The following is a 22,575-nucleotide window of genomic DNA, read 5'->3' on the forward strand; positions in this document are numbered from 1 at the left end:
ACTGTCAAATAAAATCCATCAATAAATCAACCTTTAAATAATAATACAATTATGATCAGATTATATTAGTGAATCAGAGTTGCCTCTTTTTCTGTCTGATGTTGATGTACATTTTTGGGGATAGGGTAAAGTTGTCCTTAGAGTAGACGCTGATCTTGGGAGAGTTTTGAATTCACAACACTATTGGTTACGGTTAGGATTGGGGGATGGAGGCTGATCCTTTATCTGCACCTAGGGGAATCTTGTCTCATGCTGGTTGATATGTTATCTGCTTTCCATCCAAAACATGTCACTCAGGACCGAAAAGGATGGCCTTCGCAAGTGTATGTAATACCAAAGTAGAAACACAACAGGCACACTGATTGGCTGGCATATATTGAACTACATTGTTGTTGTTGTCTCAGTTGTTGTTTGAGATTGATTAGGTTTGTGCTCGATACCATAGGGAAAAGGGAACATGAGTTGTTTGGAGTAGTTGTCTGAACATAAGTTAAGTTTGTTAATTATTCTCACTGTGTTTTGTGTCACAAACCAAGTGTTGGGTATGGTCTGTTATTAGCTGACGTTAATTCCAAAACAATTTATCCAACATTTCAAACATTCAGCCGCCTCTGGAGCAGGCCTCTGTATGGACAGCCCAGGGCCCTGCCTGACTGATATGTCAAAGTTGAGGACAAACAGGAAGAAAAGGGAGTGAAAATACCACACAGGCACTGACACAGGGGATCAATCTGATTGAAATTATTTAGCTTTTTCTCCGGTTTGAATAAAAATGAGCGCGCTAGACAGTGGAGCAGTTTGATTAGGGAGATCCTAAGTCCCCCGGAGTCTCGGGTGGCTTTTCTCTCCTCCTTTGCGAGCATAAAAGTTCTCTTTCTCTCTTTTCAGGGCTCCCTTGGTACCCAGGCCTTTCCACACTGTTGGTATTACAAAATCCCCATTCAAAATAACCCTTGTCACCTGTCAACTAAGCCAGGCTGTTTTTCTAGGTCTTTATCCCACACACACACACACACACACACACACACACACACACACACACACACACACACACACACACACACACACACACACACACACACACACACACACACACACACACACACACACACACACACACACACACACACACAGAGAGACACAGACACATCCACAAATCCGAACCACACACACCCACCCACGCTCACACACTAAAACCACATGTCTGGGAGAAGTTACTATAGCAGTTTAAAATTCATTACCCTGTTCAATTTAAGAAACGTTTACACTGGGATGGTTTTTGTTGGCCATTCATTGGATGGTGCGAGGCAACTTGGGGGTTCACGTGCATAAGATGCTGTCCTGTCACTCGCCCATCACGTTTAACCTTGTTGACCTATATATCTTCAACCCTAACTTTGTGTCAAGTGAATAGAAACAACTTGAGAATAAGTGAATAAATGATGAAAAATGATATATTTGAAAATAATAACATACTTAACTATTTGTGTAATATCAGGATTTAATCTATAGTAAAATTGCTCTGAATTCAATTGATATATATAGAGGTGGGATCTTAATTTGTTCACTCCTTTTTTTGCTGAGTATGTTTTGTGATTTACACAAATTCACTGAAAACCCACACTAACACATAGCTATATAAACAGTATTGCACATACATTTAGCCTATTTCGGCCAGCTAATAGCCTAGACACCAATCAAGGAACATAATGGACTAAACGTTAAAATCTGAAGGATTATTTTTCTGTGACAATATAGGTCAAATTAAGAAGAAGGAAAACCCATTACCAAGTAGTTTGTGATTCTTCGAGCCTAAAACACAGTGCAATGTAAAAATGCTGAATACTATGAATCCAAATCTACATTCAAGACATTACTTGGTGAAATAAAATAAATGTTTTGACTGGCCTTCTGCAGTCTAAAAGGAATATTAAAAAATTTGAAAATCAAAACAAATAATTGAGTGTGGAATAGTATTCTGAAAGTTGTCAATGTCAGCAATGTTTCAGGATGCAAACAAAAACAATAAGCAACAGCGGTGGGAATACATACAATGTTTTTTAAATTTGTACAAAATATGTTTAAACATATATATTTTTAAATTCTATATGATTATCCTTTGAATTAAAATGTTTCACAGGAATGTAATATACAAAACTGGTTCTGTTCCATATTCCATTATGAACCCCCCAAAAAAGAACCAAGCAAGAAGAGCAATATTAGTTTATTTTGAGGTTTGAAAGGTTATGGAGGATGATTACATATACATATAAATGAACAGTACTGGACCATAAACCTCTCCATAAAACTTTGCTGGCTACGATTGTACTTCATTTGACATTACTTTATGATTTTCCTAGGATTGATTCAAGACTGAGGATTTCTAAATGAGTGTGCAAGACCAATAACTAAAAGAGGATCTATGTTAGTTAATTGTAGAGCCTTAACCCTTTACTTCACCATTTGGATATAATAGTGGTTTAGGGCAGTAGTTCTCAACTGGTTTTGCCTCAGGACCCAAATTGAACCAGTTTGTCTCAGTCACAATCCAATATTTGCAGCGTGATTTTTGTTGTTGTTGCAAAAATGCAATCTGGAAACTTTGTTTAATCCTATATTGATAGTAAATGTACAAATGATATGACAAGGGAACAATAGTCCCACCTTTTCCATTGTCAATAATTTTTTCCATTTTGCCCATATACTCGATGAAGAATGTTAAGCTCACTGCTTTGAGACCGCAAAATAGTTCAGAGAATAAATTATTTAAAATATAGGTTCAGTATCATTTATACACATTTTATACCTAGTCATTTAAGTTCCAACTGTAGTATTTGTACTCTTTTTACTCAGACACTCGCAACCCATTCAAAACCTCCCACAACCAAAATGTGGGTCCACCAGTTGAGAATCGCTGGTTTAGGGTAAGTTTACAACACGTGCCGAAAACAGAGACAGAGCTAATTAACAACAAATAAAAATAAATGGGTGAAAATGTCCTACATTTTAAAGCTGCATTCAGGGAGCAAAGTGGAGAGATTTCACTGAAGAGAGAGAACGAGAAAGTAAAAGAGAGAGAGAGTGAAAGAGTGAGAAAAGGGGAGAGAGAGAGAGAGAGAGAGAGAGAGAGAGAGAGAGAGAGAGAGAGAGAGAGAGAGAGAGAGAGAAAGGGGGAGACAAGTTAACGCCAGTGAAGGGATTTTGGAGTGGTCAAGGAGAGAAGGGGTGGGGGTGAGTCAGGGGGATTACCTTGTGTCGAAAGCAGCCATGAAGACTGGGTACTGGACATTTCCGTCCTTGTCCAGGGGCAGCCTGTCCAGCAGCTGGTCAAACTCAGGTTCCGCGACCTCCAGGCCAAATCTAGAGAGGGTGTGTGTGTATGTGTGTGTCCAGAGGGGTTAACGGTGCAAGAAAAAGGTTTGAGGGGGGACAAAAGAGAGGCATTGGGTCAGAACAGAGGGTGGTCATCCGGCCCAGTCACTTAGCCATGGCCCACAATGCCCCTGAGCAGCCGCTGGTCATTAGCCCTTTGACAAGGCCCCCTCCTCGCCCCACACTGCCGGGTCAAGTGTCAATCAGCTCTCTCTCCAGCCATCACATTGAGATGGACACATCCTCTCTCAATCAGAGGATTAATGGTGCACAACGATGTCACATACAAATATATGCTCATACACTCACACGCAGGCAGACACACTCAGACATGCAGTACACCTCAAACTAGTCAACCGGAGAAATGCACATAGAGGCAAACTAAATTAGCACAGATTAATTTGGCATTTTCAAAACAACATCTCTGGATGGTTGAGGGTTATATAGACGAAGACACCTTCATCCAGTCTACATGAGGAGGACATATACTGTTTTTTTCCATCGCTTTGGTGCTATTTTCACAAGTATGTTGTGAATTTTCAAAACTATTTACAACACTCCAAATTGGTAACACTTGTAACGCAGAAAGTTTTATGTTCAAAACCTTATTGTGCATTAATCTTTGTTTGGAAACATCACAACCATTGATCCAAAATATAAGTTTACTGTGGAATACCATGAGATCCTCGATTTAATCACCTAAACACAAATAATGATATCTTCTCAATTTAGTTATTTCAACAACCCGGGTTAATCCAATAGCAAGAAAACGAAAGAAACATGTTTCAAAATTGCCATTTGGATGTAATATGCTACAGTACTGTAAATTACAATACGTTACCCCGATTTCACATTTCCATAATTTTTATCCCATCAAAGGTGTTTCACAATCATTTAAGCAAAAAATAAATGTATTGTTCAGATATAATTACAACATGGGTGTAATGTAATCAAATAAACAAATTAAACTAGAAATGGAAGTTTCAGTAGAAGCGTCGTGTGCTTGCTCATCTGGCTGAAATAATTAGTACTAATGATAGCGGAAGAAGTTTACATAGTGAGATAATTAAGCCTATATCTTTGAGATATCTTTCAGTAAAACCAATGCCTGTAAACGCTGAAAGTTTAAAAGGTATAGCCCAAAGGGCCATCCACACCAAGGATGATAACTATAACGATAACTATAACGTCAAATTATCCATAACTATAAACGTTGGCGAGCATCCACACCAGCGGACCTTTACCATTTATCGTTCTGCAGTAGGCCTACACCTGTCAGTCAACTGTCACCTGTCAGTTAACGCATCCTACTGTACGCCGTAGGCCTATTAACCCTCTGTTGCTCTGCTGTTGTGTTCGTTTCGTGTTAATTCATTCTGTGTTCCCAGTACAAAATGACCGCCCCATTATAGCTGATTATAAATCCATAATTAAACATATATTATCACCTAATGTTGTGTTAGATCTTTTTTTTTATCAACCTCTGCTCTTGTGAACATTACAAGTTTGAACTTCTATTTGCTATTTATGGCCTGTAGGCCTCATTGACCTGAGCTCATACAACTAGTTTTTGAGTTTAAAAAAAGCATAATGTATGGATTATTTTGACTATAACAAATACTCAGATGAAACATATTGTGCTATTCATCACAGGCTACTTTGTGTCAAAGTTTAACAAGGACTCTCTCCTCCTCACTCGTGCCATGATCAAAGATATGATCAAGAGCCTCACATACAGTTATCGTTTGGTCATTTTGCTGCCACAGAATTAATTATGAGCAAGACTTCAAAAAAGCCTTGTATACTAGAGCTGCGAGAAAAGTTGTTGAGATTGTTTGAGAGAATACCAACAGGTGTGTTTACCGTGGGGGAAAGATTCTATTGGGGAAGGTTCCCGTGGGGATTGCCATGGAAGCCAAGGGGAGTGAGGTATGTGTGTGTGTGTGTGTGTGTGTGTGTGTGTGTGTGTGTGTGTGTGTGTGTGTGTGTGTGTGTGTGTGTGTGTGTGTGTGTGTGTGTGTGTGTGTGTGTGTGCTCAAACACACATGCATGTGGAGGTCTGGGAAAGGAAGTGTGTCAATCTGATGAATGGGCAAGTGCCTGAACTCAATTTTATTCACTAATTGTAGTCTCACCTGTTCATATCTAATGACCGGTCATTTTGACGGGAATACCACAGGTGTAAAACACCCACAATGTAATGAAAGTCATCTAAATGTATTTTGTGTGTTCAGATGCCCTGTGTGGACAAAGTCATGGAACCTTACGACAATCAGATTAAATTAACTAAATTTTTCAGAGAGAAAACTCAGTGCTTCAGGTTATGTTCATTGTCATAGTGACAACTGCAAATAATTATTCAATGTACATGTAATGATTTTTATCTGAACTCAATAAATGTAGCAAATCAACAACAAACGCTGTTTAGCCATCTTTTACATTATGTCATCATGATTTCCATTTTTCTAATGATTGTCAATTTGTTTGGTTCTTCTTTTTCGCTGTGCTTTCTCTCTGTCTGTCCCTGCATTAATGCTGCAATGTTCTCATCACTTGCCAAAGTGATCACACCAACGTGACAGTTTGTTTGGCCCCGACAGTTTGTTTGGCCTAGGCCTATTTTACATTCAGCAAGCCTGCTTCTCGCCACAAAAAGACGAGTAGGTCTAATATAAAAAAGGCTAAAAAGATATGTCCTATAGCTTTTGTAGCCTATAGATTTTTCTGGGATTTCATGTGAAGAGGAATAGCGGAGAGGCTTGCGTTGCCTATAGCCTATAGTGCGCACAGGAACAGCTGGAAGAGAGAGGCTACAGATGTGTAATCGAAGTAAGATGCTAAATATCAGCTACATATTAGGCCATTCATTAGATGAATAGTAGAAATGAATAGTGAATTTAAAAAGAAATAAAAATAATGAAATGACATGGATTTCCCGAGTGGCACGGCGGTCCAAGGCACTCCAGTGTTTGCAAAAATGCAATCTGCAATGCAAACTACAAAATGCAATGCAAACAACAGATACGGGCTCGATCCCGGACTGTGTCGCAGCTGGCCTCGACCGGTAGACCCATGAGGAGAAGCACAATTGGCCAAGAAAATAGTAAAAATAAAGAAAAATCCTGGAATGAGTAGGTGTATCCAAACTTTTGACTGGTACTGTGTGTGAAACAACAATGCGCTTCAAATTAAATTAGCTGGACAATCCAAGGATGTTCTAAAAATGGCACCTCAATACAACAAAGTCAAAACATATGAGAGGAACAGGAGAGGGACAAAATACCTGCTCTCAATCGCTGCTCGAAACTCCTCCTGGCTCACCACCCTCCTGTGGCATTTATCAATGCTCCTGTAGGAGAGACAAAACACCTCAATAAGACCAGGGCAAATGTTAATGTGACAGATGTATTATTTCACTGACCTCCATGTTGAATTCCACTCAACATTTGTGCCAAGTACATATGTATTCACAGTTCACAGTTCAAGATAATCACAAATGTTTGGGACTGGGTCAGTTAAGTTTTTTTTTTAGCATTAGGACAGCTTGGGCTTTGAGTTTGGAGAGGTTGTTTGAGTTTGGAGAGGTTGTTTTCTATTCAAAAGCAGCAAGGACCAGCTGACATAGGCTGGTTCATTTCCTAAAGTGAAGAGGTACTATACACGTTAAGGGCTTGATCTTAATGAGGTATGACTATGGTGAAATGTAGGAGTTTATGACCTCTGACCAGGCAAAAGCCTGCGTGTGACCCCAATCATACTGAGACACGAAATGTAGAGAAAGGTAGTGGAAAGGGGTAAAGAGGGGGCCTGGTTCACTAAAACACAGCACTGAGAGAAAGAGCAGAGATGGTATATCTATATTCACCCCTGCACAGAAGGGCTGGAATCAAAGACTCATTCTCAAAACTATTCTACACTGAGTATACCAAACATTAAGAACACCTTACTAATATAGAGTTTCACCCCCCTTGCCCTCAGGACAGCCGCAATTCGTCCAGGCATGGACTCTAGAACGCGTCGAAAGCGTTTCACGGGGATAATGGCCCATGTTGATTCCAATGCTTCCCACAGTTGCATCAAGTTGGCTGGATGTCCTTTGAAGGGTGAGCCATTCATGATACACACTGGAAACTGTTGAGTGTGCAAAACCCAGCAGCGTTGCAGTTCTTGACACAAACCGGTGCTCCTGGCACCTACCATACCCTGTTCAAAGGCACTTAAATATTTTCTCTTCCCCATTCTCCCTTTGAATGGCACACATACACAATCCATGTCTCAATTGTCTCAAGGCTTATAAATCCTTCTTTATTAACCTGTCTTCTCCCCTTCATCTACACTGTTTGAAGTTGATTTAACAAGTGACATCAATAAGATATCATATCTTTCACCTGGATTCACCCGGTTAGGCTATGTCATGGAAAGAGCAGGTGTTCTTAATGTTTTGTATACTCAGTGCATATCTGAAACTATAAAATGTATCGCTTTCCCCATTATGTTCTGTTGAATGAACTTTTGGAAAGCACATTGAAAGAGAGTGAGACAGAGAGAGAAATAAAGAAAGACAGGAACCAACTGAGATGACCATACACTATCTATACAAAAGTATGTGGACACCCCTTCGATTTAGTGGATTCGGCTATTTCAGCCACACCCGTTGCTGACAGGTGTATTAAACATGGCATCGTCATAGGATGCCACCTTTCCAGCAAGTCAGTTGGTAATATTTCGCCCTGCTAGAGTTACCCCAGCCAATTGTAAGTGCTGATATTGTGAAGTGGAAATGTCTAGGAACAGCAAAGGCTCAGCTGCGAAGTGGTGGGTCACAATGGGCCTACCTAGTACTGAAACTCGTAAACATTTTTTGCCTGTCCTCGGGCGGCAGGTTAGCCTAGTGGTTAGAGCATTTGTCTAGTAACTGAAAGGTTGCAAGTTCAAATCCCCCAGCTGAAAAGGTACAAATCTGTTGTTCTGACCCTGAACAAGGCAGTGAACCCACTGTTCCTAGGCCATCATTGAAAATAAGAATTTTTTCTTAATTGACGTGCCTAGTTAAATAAAGGTAAAATAATGATCATTTTTTAACTCACTAGCGAGTTCCAAACTGCCTCTGGAAGCAATGCCAGCACAAGAAATGTTTGTTGGGAGCTTCTTGAAATGGGTTACCTTGGCCGAGCTGCCGCACACATGAGCCTAAGATCACCAAGTGCAATGCCAAGTGTTGGCTGGAGTGGTGTAAAATTCACCGCCATTGGACTCTGGAGCAGTGGAAGCGCGTTCTCTGGAGTGATGAATTACGCTTCACCATCTGGCAGTCCGACGGACGAATCTGAGTTTGGCGGATGCCAGGAGAACGCTACCTGCCCCAAATTTATAGTGCCAACTATAAAGTTTGGTGGAGGGGGAATAATGGTCTGGGGCTAAGACTGTTGCGGTGATCGTATTAAGGCCACACCAGCGGTCAAGAGTCATGAAGGCAGTCATATTCCATGTGATCGTTTTGTCACCATAATAAGTCTTCTCCAAACTATGATGCTGCTGATGGTGTCATTAGTAGCCTACCAAACTTGCTAACTGCCTGGTAGTCAGCACTCTATTGTCCCTTTAGTTTAATCGCTCTGACATCAATGAAAATATGCTCAAAAATCAAACACTTCATGAGAGCCTATGAGCTCACGTTGCACAACATTCCTATAGGCTATACAATTGATGGCCTCTACTAAAAAAAGGAGGATCCCATCAGCTTTCTATGGGCTAGTCCTACTATATTTATTTCTCAACTTCCCTAATATTAAGCACATCGGTTTTAAACACATATCTTTCTTAAGAACTACATTAGTATCTTCTTATGTTGCATTGACATTAGTGACGTGCTTGAAACCAATAAATAAGCCTATGTGACAGGGATGATCGGATTTTGTTATTTTGTTATTTTTCACACATTATAGACATCAGACTAGCTATATCAAAATCAAAAATGGATGACCAGGAAAAGAGATTGAAGTGATGGTGGATGAAAGAAACCCAGCAAAAAAAGAAACGTCCCTTTCTCAGGACCCTGTCTTTAAAAGATCATTCGTAAAAATCCAAATAACTTCACAGATTTTCATTGTAAAGGGTTTAAACACGGTTTTCCATGCTTGTTCAATGAACCATAAACAATTAATGAACATGCACCTGTGGAACAGTCGTTTACAGTTTACAGATGGTAGACAATTAAGGTCACAGTTGTGAAAACTTAGGACACTAAAGAGGCCTTTCTACTGACTCTGAAAAACACCAAAAGAAAGATGCCCAGGGTCCCTGCTCATCTGCGGGAACATGCCTTAGGCATGCTGCAAGGAGGCATGAGGACTGCAGATGTGGCAAGGGCAATAAATTGCAATGTCCGTACTGTGAGACGCCTAAGACAGCGTTACAGGGAGACAGGACGGATAGCTGATCGTCCTCGCAGTGGCAGACCACGTGTAACAACACCTGCACAGGATCGGTACATCCGAACATCCTACCTGCGGGACAGGTACAGGATGCCAACAACAACTGCCCGAGTTACACCAGGAATGCACAATCCTGCCCGGAAGATGCTGAGAGAGGCTGGACTGAGGCTGAGAGGCTGAGAGGCTTGCCTATGAGCACAAACCCACCATCGCTGGACCAGACAGGACTAGCAAAAAGTGCTCTTCACTGACGAGTCGCGGTTTTGTCTCACCAGGGGTGATGGTCAGATTCGTGTTTATTGTTGAAGGAATGGGCGTTACATCAAGGCCTGTACTCTGGAGCGGGATCGATTTTGGAGGTGGAGGGTCCGTCATGGTCTGGGGCGGGGTGTGTCACAGCATCATCGGACTGAGCTTGTTGTCATTACAGGCAATCTCAACCCTGTATGTTACAGGGAAGACATACTCCTCCCTCATTGTGGTACCCTTCCTGCAGGCTCATCCTGACATGACCCTCCAACATGACAATGTCACCAGCCATACTGCTCGTTCTGTGCATGATTTTCTGCAAGACAAGAATGTCAGTGTTCTGCCATGGCCAGCGAAGAGCCCGCATCTCAATCCCATTGAACACGTCTGGGAGCTGTTGGATCGGAGAGTGAGGGCTTGGGCCATTCCCCCCAGATATGTCCGGGAACTTGCAGGTGCCTTGGTGGAATAGTGGGGTAACATCTCACAGCAAGAACTGGCAAATCTGGTGCAGTCCATGAGGAGGAGATGCACTGCAGTACTTAAACTTCTTATGGCTGCAGGGGCAGTATTGAGTAGCTTGGATGAAAGGTGCCCAGAGGTGCCCAGAGTAAATGGCCTGCTCCTCAGTCCCAGTTGCTAATATATGCATAGTATTGGATAGAAAACACTCTGAGGTTTCTAAAACTGTTTGAATGATGTCTGTGAGTATAACAGAACTCATATGGCAGGCAAAAACCTGAGAAGAAATCCAAACAGGAAGTGAGAAATCTGAGGTTGGTAGATTTTCAACCTAGCCCCTATTGAATTCACAGTGGGATATGGATGAAGTTGCACTTCCTAGGGCTTCCACTAGATGTCAACCGTCTTTAGAAACTTGAATGAGGCTTCTACCGTGATGTGGGGCTAAATAAGAGCTGAATAAATCAGGTTACTGGCAGAGAGCCATTTCCTGGTCATGCGCATTTCACATGATAGCGACCTGCGTTCCATGGCTTCTCTTAACACAAAGCAATTCTCCGGTTGGAACATTAGTGAAGATTTATGATAAAAACATCCTGAAGATTGAATCTATACTTAGTTTGAAATGTTTCTATGACCTGTAATATAACTTTTTGTCCGACGTTATGCCTGACCTGCACGAGCGTTTGGATATGTGTACCTAACGCCCAAACAAAAGTAGCTACTTGGACATAAATAATGGACATTATCGAACAAATCAAACATTTATTGTGGAACTGCAATTCCTGGGAGTGCATTCTGATGAAGATCATCAAAGGTAAGGGAATATTTGTAATGTAATTTCTGATTTCTGTTGACTCCAACATGGCGGATAATTGTATTTGTTTTCTCAGATTATTGCATGGTTTGCTTTCTCCGTAAAGTTTAAAAAAAATCTGACATAGCGGTTGCATTAAGGAGAGGTATATCTATATTTCCATGTCTAACACTTGAATTTATCAACATTTATAATGAGTATTTCTGTAAAATGATGTGGCTCTCTGCAATATCACCGGATGTTTTTGGAACTAGTGAACGTAACGCTCCAATGTATACTGAGATTTTTTTATATAAATATGACCTTTATCAAACAAAACATTATATGTATTGTGTAACATGAAGTCCTATGAGTGTCCTCTGATGAAGATCATCAAAGGTTAGTGATTAATTTTATCTCTATTTGTGCTTTTTGTGACTCCTCTCTTTGTCTGGAAAAATGGCTGTGTCTTTCTGTGGCTTGGTGGTGACCTAACATAACCGTTTGTGGTGCTTTCGACTGTAAAGCCTATTTAAAACCGGACACTGTGGTGGGATTAACAACAAGATTACCTTTAAAATGGTATAAGATACTTGTATGTTTGAGGAGTTTTAATTATGAAGTTTCTGTTGTTTTGAATTTGGCGCCCTGCACTTTCACTGGCTGTTGTCATATCGATCCCGGGATTGATATGGGATTGCAGCCCTAAGTTAATGCATCTGGTGACTGTTACTTTTGATTTTGACCCCCCTTTGTTCAGGGACACATTATCCCATTTCTGTTAGACACATGTCTGTGGAACTTGTTCAATTTATGTCTCAGTTGTTGAATCTTGTTATGTTCATACAAATATTACACTTGTTAAGTTTGCTGAAAATAAACGCAGTTGACAGCGAGAGGACGTTTCTTTTTTTACTGAGTTTAACACCCAGGAAAAGGTTGCTGTTGGGGAGACTTGATAACTGCGGGGTCACTGCAGAGACCAAAAAGAAAGGATGGGCGAGAGTGGCCAAGTCTGTCTCTGCCGTTGGGGGTATGGCAAGAGACAGTGACACTGTAAAAAAGAAGTGGTCCGACATCAAGTTGGCTGCTAAGAAGAAGGGAGCTGAGAGACCATTCATGTGGACCAGCTGGAGGAGAGGTTGTCGTCCATCATAGAGATGGTGGTAGAGGGACTGTGCGACCGGTAAGTTAATTAGCTATGTTAGCTAGCTAAAGCGCAAAGACATTATATATAGCCAACATAGCTAACGACGTAAATGTTAGCTAAGCTAGCCAAGTTCTTCTTTGCAAATTGACAAGATAGCGCTAGCTTTTTACGCTTCTACAATATTGTAATATATTGTAAATTACTAGCTAGCTAGATAATGCATGTTTAATTTGTATTCTTGCTGTATTTAAATATCCGGTAGCCAACTCTGTTTGTGGGGCAAGAAAACATTTATGGTTACAAAAGTATCCATTCGTCTCAAGACAAGGGTTTAGCTGTCCTAAAGTTAAGTACATTTCCAAGAAGAAATTCTAAAGCATTATTTAATGAATCCCATTCCTTCTTTACTTATTTCTTAGGACGAAACTTAGGATAAACCTTGTTAAGAACATTTCCAATAACTTTATTGAGGAATGGCAATGTTTCTTAACTTTCTTCTTAAGATTATATTCAAGGAAAAAATGTCACTTAAGAAGGAATTTCTCCTTAAGAAGGTTTTTTGAATCCTGCCCCAGGACCTAACATACGAAGAGCTCAGAGTATGCTATTCTGTACTTCTGAAATAGAATACATTTTCTTCATATCATGCTCCTTTAAACCTGTCTAAAATAAATAACGGATTTATTGTGAAGGTGTAGGCTATATAGCATGGATTTATTAGACTTTTTAAAATGTAGATGTTCCAAAGGTCTGCATCAGTGGCTTGTAAGCTATGTGTGGAAGTATCCAGATGCTAAATTTGTTTATATTAATTAACTGTCAATTACCATAAGACCAACAGTTATTTGCTTGAAAATCACCAGCTGACGAACATTTGTGACAGCCACAACCCTACCTGGGGCTGTTTTTCATGGGTCGGGCTAGCCCCTGTAGTTCCAGTGAAGGGAAAGCTTAACGCTAAAGCATACAATGACATTCTAGACAATACTATGCTTCCAACTTTGTGGCAATAGTTTGGGGAAGGCATTTTCCTGTTTCAGCATGATAATGCCCCTGTGCACAAAGCGAGGTCCATACAGAAATGGTTTGTTGAGATCAGTGTGGAAGAACTTGACTGGCTTGACTGATTGAGCCCTGACCTAAACCCCAACGAACACCTTTGGGATGAATGACTGCAATCCAGGCCTAATCGTCCAACATCAGTGCCTGAACTTACTAATGCTCTTGTGACTGAATGGTCCCCGCGGCAATGTTCCAACATCTATTGGAAGGCCTTCCCAGAAGACTGGAGGCTGTTATAACAGCAAACTCCATATTAATGTCCATGATTTTGGAATGAGATGTTCAATGAGCAGGTGTCCACATACCTTTAGTCATGTAGTGTATCTAGCTGCTACAATATGCTCATATTTGCTATTTGTTGAGTCACCATGTGACTCTATACTTACTGAAACATATCTAACAGAGCGAGGTACTCTGACTGGAAGAGTCGAGCAAGTTTAGCCTCCACCATGGTGACTGTGGACGCATGGCTGATGCTCCCCTGGATATGGTGAAACCTGTGTTAAGAAGAAGACATTGGCCTTGTCCGAATACCCATTCTTGCATAAACAGTAGGCATTTTGTTCTGCAAAAACATTAAGTTTTATAGTATATGACATTTAAAAAATGTAATACCGGTATGCTTTGTGTTTGAAAACAGCTTGATAATCAGAGAAGGTGACACACTGTACCAAAATGAACGAATAGAGTGCCTGGATACAGCACTTAGCCATCGTATAATATACGACGGCTAAGTGCTGTATCCAGGCACTCCTCTTTGCCATATACTACCACAAACCTCCAGGTGCCTTATTGCTTTTATAAACTTGTTACGGACATAAAAAGAACAGTATAGAAGTACTTTTGCATCATAACCGTGGTATATTGTTTGATATACACACAGCTGAAAAACACACACAGCTGTTCTTTCAGCCAATCAGCAACCAGGTCCCAAACTACCCAGTTTATGATATGGGATATACAATATGATATCCGATATGATGCGATACATGATGCAATATTCAACACAATATAGTGGGCACACTAGTTACAGGACTAAGACAACCACAACATCATTTGACACAGGTTCATGGCATACAACACATCTTAACACACATAACTTCAATACATCTCGTCATATACAGAGTTGTTCTCTATGCATCGTCACTAGTTCCCACTGTTCAGTAGCCTGATGGCTGTACTCAAATCCAGCATAAAGGCACACCTGAAGGTTAATGTGCCAATGAAATAAGAGTGTCTGCTAAATTACTAAAATGTAAATAAGTTACGGACAACAAACAAAAATGCCTTTTATCGAGGGCAATTTGATTGGACAGCGATACCATGACGAATGGGCCATCATATAAATGGCCCATTGTCATGCCATTTATATGCCGCCATCACCTCATGTTTCAGCATGATAATGCAAAGATCTGTACACATTTCCTGGAAGCTGAAAATGTCCGGACCACTATCACAGGCCCCTATCAACAGCCTGATCAACTCTATGTGTAGGAGATGCGTCACACTGCATGAGGCAAATGGTGGTCACACAAGATATATTTCCGTATATGAGCTGTAGCTCAGTAACATTTTTGAAATTGTTGCATGTTGCATTTATGTTTCTATTCAGTGTACTTGTGCTGTGACCATAGATCCCTAACTCCAGTTTACAGGCTTCAACAACCCAACGTAAATACCCCAAAGCCCAAAGTACACAATGATACGTAAAACCCACCCATCAAGTCCTGTTTGCAAGTCTTATGTCAAGCAGCCCCCCAAACACACACATACACACACACGCACACACACTTCGCTTAATCTGGGTAGAGATAACCTCCGACAAAGGACGGCTGACTTCTGTACGCTATCGTCGTGGTAACTCATCCCCTGGAAAAGGACTGTAAAATCAACTAAATTAATCTGTGCTAATGTTTGCTAGTCCCACTTTATCCAATTTAGGGTCCTTAATCAGGAAAGTAATAAATTAGCCTCTGAATACCCTACTAGCTAGCATAGTGTAAACCTCTGCTGCCTTTTAAACATTTAAGCATAAATTGATGTGTGGCACAGAGGAAGGCTAGATGTGAGCGGGAGTACTCTGGGCACGTTTTACTGTAAAAGTCGCAGCTCAAGGGTGCACTTCCAGAAGCCTTCGTAACTCGAACTCTAAACTACATGTAAAAGATACAATCTGTAACTTTGATTAAGTCCCCTCAGGGCATGAGGATGAAATACAAAATCAAATCACACATCCACAAACAAGAACAAACCAGTTCCATTGAACCAGTCAGTGCGTGAATGCGTAGCCTAATAATGACATCACTGAAGGGTGTAAACTGGTTTTCTGGTTAATGAGATGTCACATTAACAGATTGCAACCAGGTAAAGACATTCTGTGGTCGCTAATAATACAGTCGTGGCCAAAAGTTGAGAATGAAACAAATATGAATTTCCAAAGTTTGCAGCTTCAGTGTCTTTAGATATTTTTGTCAGATGTTACTATGGAACACTTGAACTATAATTACAAGCATTTCATAAGTGTCAAAGGCTTTTATTGACACTTACATGAGGTTGATGCAAACAGTCAATATTTGCAGTTTTGACCATTCTTTTTCAAGACCTCTGCAATCCATCCTGGCATGCTGTCAATTAACTTCTGGGCCACATCCTGACTGATGGCAGCCCATTCTTGCATAATCAATGCTTGGAGTTTGTCAGAATTTGTGGATTTTTGTTTGTTCACCCGCCTCTTGAGGATTGACCACAAGTTCTCAATGGGATTAAGGTCTGGGGAGTTTCCTTGCCATGGACCCAAAATATCAATGTTTTGTTCCCCGAGCCACTTAGTTATCACTTTTGCCTTATGTCAAGGTGCTCCATCATGCTGGAAAAGGCATTGTTCGTCACCAAACTGTTCCTGGATCATTGGGAGAAGTTGCTCTCGGAGGATGTGTTGGTACCATTCTTTATTCATGGCTGTGTTGTTAGGCAAAATTGTGAGTGAGCCCACTCCATTGGCTGAGAAGCAACCCCACAGATGAATGGTTTCGGGATGCTTTACTGTTGGCATGACACAGGACTGATGGTAGCGCTCACCTTGTCTTCTCCGGACAAGCTTTTTCTGGATGCCCCAAACAATCTGAAAATCAGAGAAAATGACTTTACCCCAGTCCTCAGCAGTCCAATCCCTGCACCTTTTGCAGAATATCATTCTTTCCCTGATGTTTTTCCTGGAGAGTAGTGGCTTCTTTGCTGCCCTTCTTGACACCAGGCTATCCTCCAAAAGTATTTGCCTCACTGTGCGTGCAGATGCACTCACACCTGCCTGCTGCCATTCCTGAGCAAGCTTTGTACTGGTGGTGCCCCGATCCCGCAGCTGAATCAACTTTTGGAGACGGTCCTGGCGCTTGCTGGACTTTCTTGGGCGCCCTGAAGCCTTCTTCACAACTATTGAACTGCTCTCCTTGAAGTTTTAGATGATCCGATAAATGGTTGATTTAGGTGCAATCTTACTGGCAGCAATATCCTTGCTGGTGAAGACCTTTTTGTGCAAAAGCAATGATGATGGCACGTGTTTCCTTGTAGGTAACCATGGTTGACAGAGAAAGAACAATGATTACAAGCACCACCCTCCTTTTGAAGCTTCTGTTGTTTGAACTCAATCAACATGACAGAGTGATCTCCAGCCTTGTCCTCGTCAACACTCACACCTGTGTTAACGAGAGAATGACTGACATGTCAGCTGGTCCTATTGTGGCAGGACTGAAATGTAGTGTAAATGTTTTTGGGGGATTAAGTTCATTTGCATGGCAAAGAGGGACTATGCAATTAATTGCAAGTCATCTGATCACTCCTCATAACATTCTGGAGTATATGCCAATTGCCATCATACAAACTGAGGCAGCAGACTTTGTGAGAATATATATTTGTGTCATTCTCAAAACTTTTGGCCACGACTGTACGTGAAGTATTGGGGCTCCCGAGTGGCTCAGTGGTCTAAAGGCACTGCATCTCAGCGCTAGAGGTGTCACTACAGACCCCCTGGTTTGAATCCAGGCTGTATGACAACCGGCTGTGATTGGGAGACCCATAGGGAGGTGCACAACTGGCCCAGTTGTCCGGGTTTGGCCGGTGTAGGCCGTCATTGTAAATAAGAATTTGTTCTTAACTGACTTGCCTAGTTAAATAGAATAAAAACAGTTTACAACTGGACAACAATGTCACAAAAGAACTTCAAGGACACAACCAGTTTTGCCCATTGGATTGTAACTGTCCGGCTGTGACCTCTGACCTGTGTTGTGGATTGGATAGGATCCTATGTGTGACCCCTTCCTCGCTGCGGTCCTGAAACATGCGGAGGAACTCTGGGTAATGGATCACACCTGCCTTGTTGAGGCCCAGGCCACAGCGAGCCAAAAACAAGCCCACATGCTCCCTCTTTAGATTCAGGCCAAAGGTCTTCAGCACCTGCAGAAACTCCTCCAGGCCCACCTAGACAAATGTCCCGGCAAACACACAGACCTAGTTTCAATACGTTGAATTTCTTTATTTCTTTCTTCAGTTCAATACCAGGCCAATAGTTTGACTAAAAGTGAAACAATATTGAATCTTCACCTGTCTCCAATCCCTAGCTGTCAACAGACTCACCTTGCAGGTCTGGTCTGGATCCAGTTGGTCAAACTGGGATTTCATTCTCTGGACGCCCTCCCTAAATTTGTCCTTCAGCCACTTCTCCATGGCGATGGATACCCCCCGCTCCTCCTCTGACTTCGACAGGACCCTCGGTCTGGCTGAAAGCATTAGGCCATGATGGGTAAAGGAAAAAGAGTGGTTTAGTATCTATGAGCAAACTGTAAAATTCCCCACTGGCACGCATCAATGATAATTTCAGCTACAGACACATAGCCCTCGAAATTTGAAGAATTTACATGTACCTAACCTTAACTAATAAATTATTTATTAATTTATTAATGAATAGTTATTTAAGACAATAAGGCTTGTTTGCATGTGGAAAACCTACAGATCGCACCTTTAATTTCAGCGGAAATTTCCCATTATTTCCCAACTATGGATTGCATATTAACCCAGTCATACCTTGGAGAATAACAGCTTCAATATCATAGGGGTTGTGGGGTACTCAGATTAGAAGAACATCCAACATCAATCATTTAAAATGATACATATTAATTTAGGGTACTTTGAATGGATTAAAGATGTAGAACTGTGTCCAATTTGTAAGTCGCTCTGGATAAGAGCGTCTGCTAAATGACTTAAATGTAAATGTAAACTGTGCAGTATTTTATAAGGGAGGTGCCTTTGACTGGTATGATACTACAGTGCCCTCTATTGGTAACTATTGGTCACAGCAATCACTAACTGTTCTTGTCTCTGGATGTAATGTATGATAATAGTATTGATAACATGGTCATTTAGCAGATGCTTCTATTCATGCAGCATATGAAAGGGACACCTACATTAAGTGTGTTACACTATGGGATTCAAAGGCACAACCCTGGTGTTGCAAGAGCCATACTTCAACCCACTGAAACGTTGACAGATGTTTGTACATGCAGTAGTTAATACTTACTTAAAAACGTAATACTTAAAGTGATGCTCCAGAACTTTTGTTTAATTTCAGACAGCAGTTTTGAAAGTGGTGCTCACGAGCCAAAACGGGCTCCCGTTTTTTGTGTACTACGTCATTCAATTGTGTACAATGTCATCCATTTCGTCTGATATGTTACTTCCTGCAAAAAAAACTTTTTGGGTGTGTGTGTGCAATTCATATGATATGTTATGAAATCAATTGGTAAAATATGTTACGAATTTGTTGTGCTTAAGATCCTGGACTGCATCTTTAAGTATATGTAAAAACGTAATACTTGAGTCAAAACTTTAGTAAATACTGAAGTTTAAGTAACAACGAAGAGACATTACCAAATGTGGTGAACAGCATCACATCTTTTGACTCATACTGTTTCTGATGGAATATGAAGATATGCAGAATGTCTTTCCTTTGTTCTTACCTTTGGTGTCTTCACCATTGATAGAAGATGAAACTTGATCATTATTATCGTTGGTGTCTGAGGTCTTTCTCTGGCTCAGTCCAAGTTTCCTTAGCAAACCTTCCACGTTCACGGCTCCAAGTCCTTTGCTGTCAAATCTGTTCGTCAACATATTTTCTAAAATCATACAATGAGGTGTACCACTACAGTTTTCCTCATACAAAGCACACAGACAGTACATGAATACATGTACAAAGTCAAGGTATTGGAGTGGCCATCACAAAGCCCTGACCTTCTCTCTACTATTATTCTGACATTTCACATTCTTAAATTAAAGTGGTGATCCTAACTGACCTAAGAAAGGGAATTTTTACTAGGATTAAATGTCAGGAATTGTGAAAACTGAGTTTAAATGTATTTGGCTAAGGTGTATGTAAACTCCTGACTTCAACTGCATATATTTTTTTTAAACATTTAAAAATAATAATAAAAATAATAATTCACCTTTTCAGCTTTTTTAGGGAAATTTGATTTGACTTAAATTTGATTTGACTCCAACTCTGATGCACATACTTAAATGCAGAAAATGCAGTATATAATGTTGAACGTTTCAAAAATCATCATACTTTACTTATGTACCACATCGTATTATTCATAAATTATTTATACATATATAGAGAGAGATTTTGAGGGGGGAAACACACTTCTTCCAAAGCTTCTCAAACTCCCGGTCCTCTAAGTTGAGGCCCAACTGTGCAAGACATCTCTTCAGCTCTGGAGCTACAATCAAACTGATCCTCTGTAGGCCGAGCTCAGTGGGACGTGACTCTATGACCTCCAGGAACCTGTGGTGGGGAGAACCACATCATTTACATTTTAGTCAGCTGTAAGCAGATGCTCTTGTCTAGCTATCTTTGGTCTAGCATTCAGCTTAGGAAAGTGAAAATGTTTCTGTGACATTCAGATACATATACAGTGGGGCAAAACAGTATTTAGTCAGCCACCAATTGTGCAAGTTCTCCCACTTAAAAAGATGAGAGAGGCCTGTAATTTCCATCATAGGTACACTTCAACTATGACAGACAAAATGAGAAGAAAAATCCAGAAAATCACATTGTAGAATTTTTAAATGAATTTATTTGCAAATTATGGTGGAAAATAAGTATTTGGTCAATAACAAAAGTTTATCTCAATACTTCGTCATATACCCTTTGTTGGGAATGGCAGAGGTCAAACGTTTTCTGTAAGTCTTCACTGTTGCTGGTATTTTGGCCCATTCCTCCATGCAGATCTCCTCTAGAGCAGTGATGTTTTGGGGCTGTTGCTGGCCAACATGGACTTTCAACTCACTCCAAAGATTTTCTATGGGGTTGAGATCTGGAGAGTGGCTAGGCCACTCCAGGACCTTGAAATGCTTCTTACGAAGCCACTCCTTCGTTGCCCGGGCGGTGTGTTTGGGATCATTGTCATGCTGAAAGACCCAGCCACATTTCATCTTCAATGCCCTTGCTGATGGAAGGGGTTTTTCACTCAAAATCTCACGATACATGGCCCCATTCATTCTTTCCTTTACACGGATCAGTCGTCCTGGTCCCTTTGCAGAAAAACAGCCCCAAAGCATGATGTTTCCACCACCATGCTTCACAGTAGGTATGGTGTTCTTTGGATGCAATTCAGCATTCTTTGTGCTCCAAACAGGATGAGTTGAGTTTTTACGAAAAAGTTATATTTTGGTTTCATCTGACCATATGACATTCTCCCAATCTTCTTCTGGATCATCCAAATGCTCTCTAGCAAACTTCAGACGGGCCTGGACATGTACTGACTTAAGCAGGGGGACACGTCTGGCACTGCAAGATTTGAGTCCCTGGCGGCGTAGTGTGTTACTGATGGTAGGCTTTGTTACTTTGGTCCCAGCTCTCTGCAGGTCATTCACTAGGTCCCCCCGTGTGGTTCTGGGATTTTTGCTCACCGTTCTTGTGATCATTTTGACCCCATGGGGTGAGATCTTGCGTGGAGCCCCAGATCCAGGGAGATTATCAGTGGTCTTGTATGTTTTCCATTTCCTAATAATTGCTCCCACAGTTGATTTCTTCAAACCAAGCTGCTTACCTATTGCAGATTCTGTTTCTGGTGTCCTTTGACAGCTCTTTGGTCTTGGCCATAGTGGATTTTGGAGTGTGACTGTTTGAGGTTGTGGACAGGTGTATTTTATACTGATAACAAGTTCAAACAGGTGCCATTAATACAGGTAACGAGTGGAGGAAAGAGGAGCCTCTACAGGTCTGTGAGAGCCAGAAATCTTGCTTGTTTGTAGGTGACCAAATACTTATTTTCCACCATAATTTGCAAATAAATTCATTAAAAATCCTACAATGTGATTTTCTGGATTTTTCTTCTCATTTTGTCTGTCACAGTTGAAGTGTACCTATGATGAAAATGACAGGCCTCTCTCATCTTTTTAAGTGGCAGAACTTGCACAATTGGTGTCTGACTAAATACTTTTTTGCCCCACTGTACATACTGTGTGTGTGTGTGGGTGTTTGGATTCATGATGACTATTTATGCACCAAAGATAGCATATTCTTGGTTGCATTCATATTGCAGATATACAGTACGATCTCTATTAAAAAAGACTGCTTCTTTGTTTTCCAAATGTCACTCCAATTAAGTAGTGATATCCAAATATTCAATCATTTTTTAGACTTGCATAGACTTCATAGGTGGTGACCAAAAAGTTGATCTTTGGAAAATTTGACACTAATACTTTATAAATGTTAAGGAGATAGATTGGGTGTAAGGCCCTGCGATAGACTAGTGTCCTGTCCAGGCGGTGTACTTGTACATCAAGCTGCCTCAGGCTACATAAACAGATAGTTTCCATTTCCAATGAGCCATTCTGGCTCGCACAAATGCCTAGGCTTGTGCAAGGCTAGTTACTTTTACTTACTTTATAAATGTAGCCTAGTGTCCACAGGGTGGCTGCTAGTGTGACTGACTAACAGACGTTTTCAAAAGATAACAATACTAGGACGCCTGCGGGTGAACGCCTTATGGAAAGCG

General features: G+C 40.9%; 1 protein-coding gene across 1 annotated transcript in view; it reads right to left on the minus strand.

Moving 5' to 3' along the window:
• Positions 1-22,575, minus strand: part of si:ch211-197n1.2 (EF-hand calcium-binding domain-containing protein 6) — a 65,567-nt gene that overhangs the window by 32,300 nt on the left and 10,692 nt on the right. Inside the window, 7 exon segments of the mRNA XM_064925980.1 lie at positions 3,250-3,360; positions 6,656-6,721; positions 13,912-14,022; positions 17,799-17,998; positions 18,155-18,297; positions 19,534-19,670; positions 20,217-20,357. Coding sequence (XP_064782052.1) covers positions 3,250-3,360; positions 6,656-6,721; positions 13,912-14,022; positions 17,799-17,998; positions 18,155-18,297; positions 19,534-19,670; positions 20,217-20,357 — 909 coding nt within the window.

This window comes from Oncorhynchus masou, chromosome 20 (genome assembly GCF_036934945.1).
Source record: "Oncorhynchus masou masou isolate Uvic2021 chromosome 20, UVic_Omas_1.1, whole genome shotgun sequence".
Classification (NCBI taxonomy): Eukaryota; Metazoa; Chordata; class Actinopteri; order Salmoniformes; family Salmonidae; genus Oncorhynchus; species Oncorhynchus masou.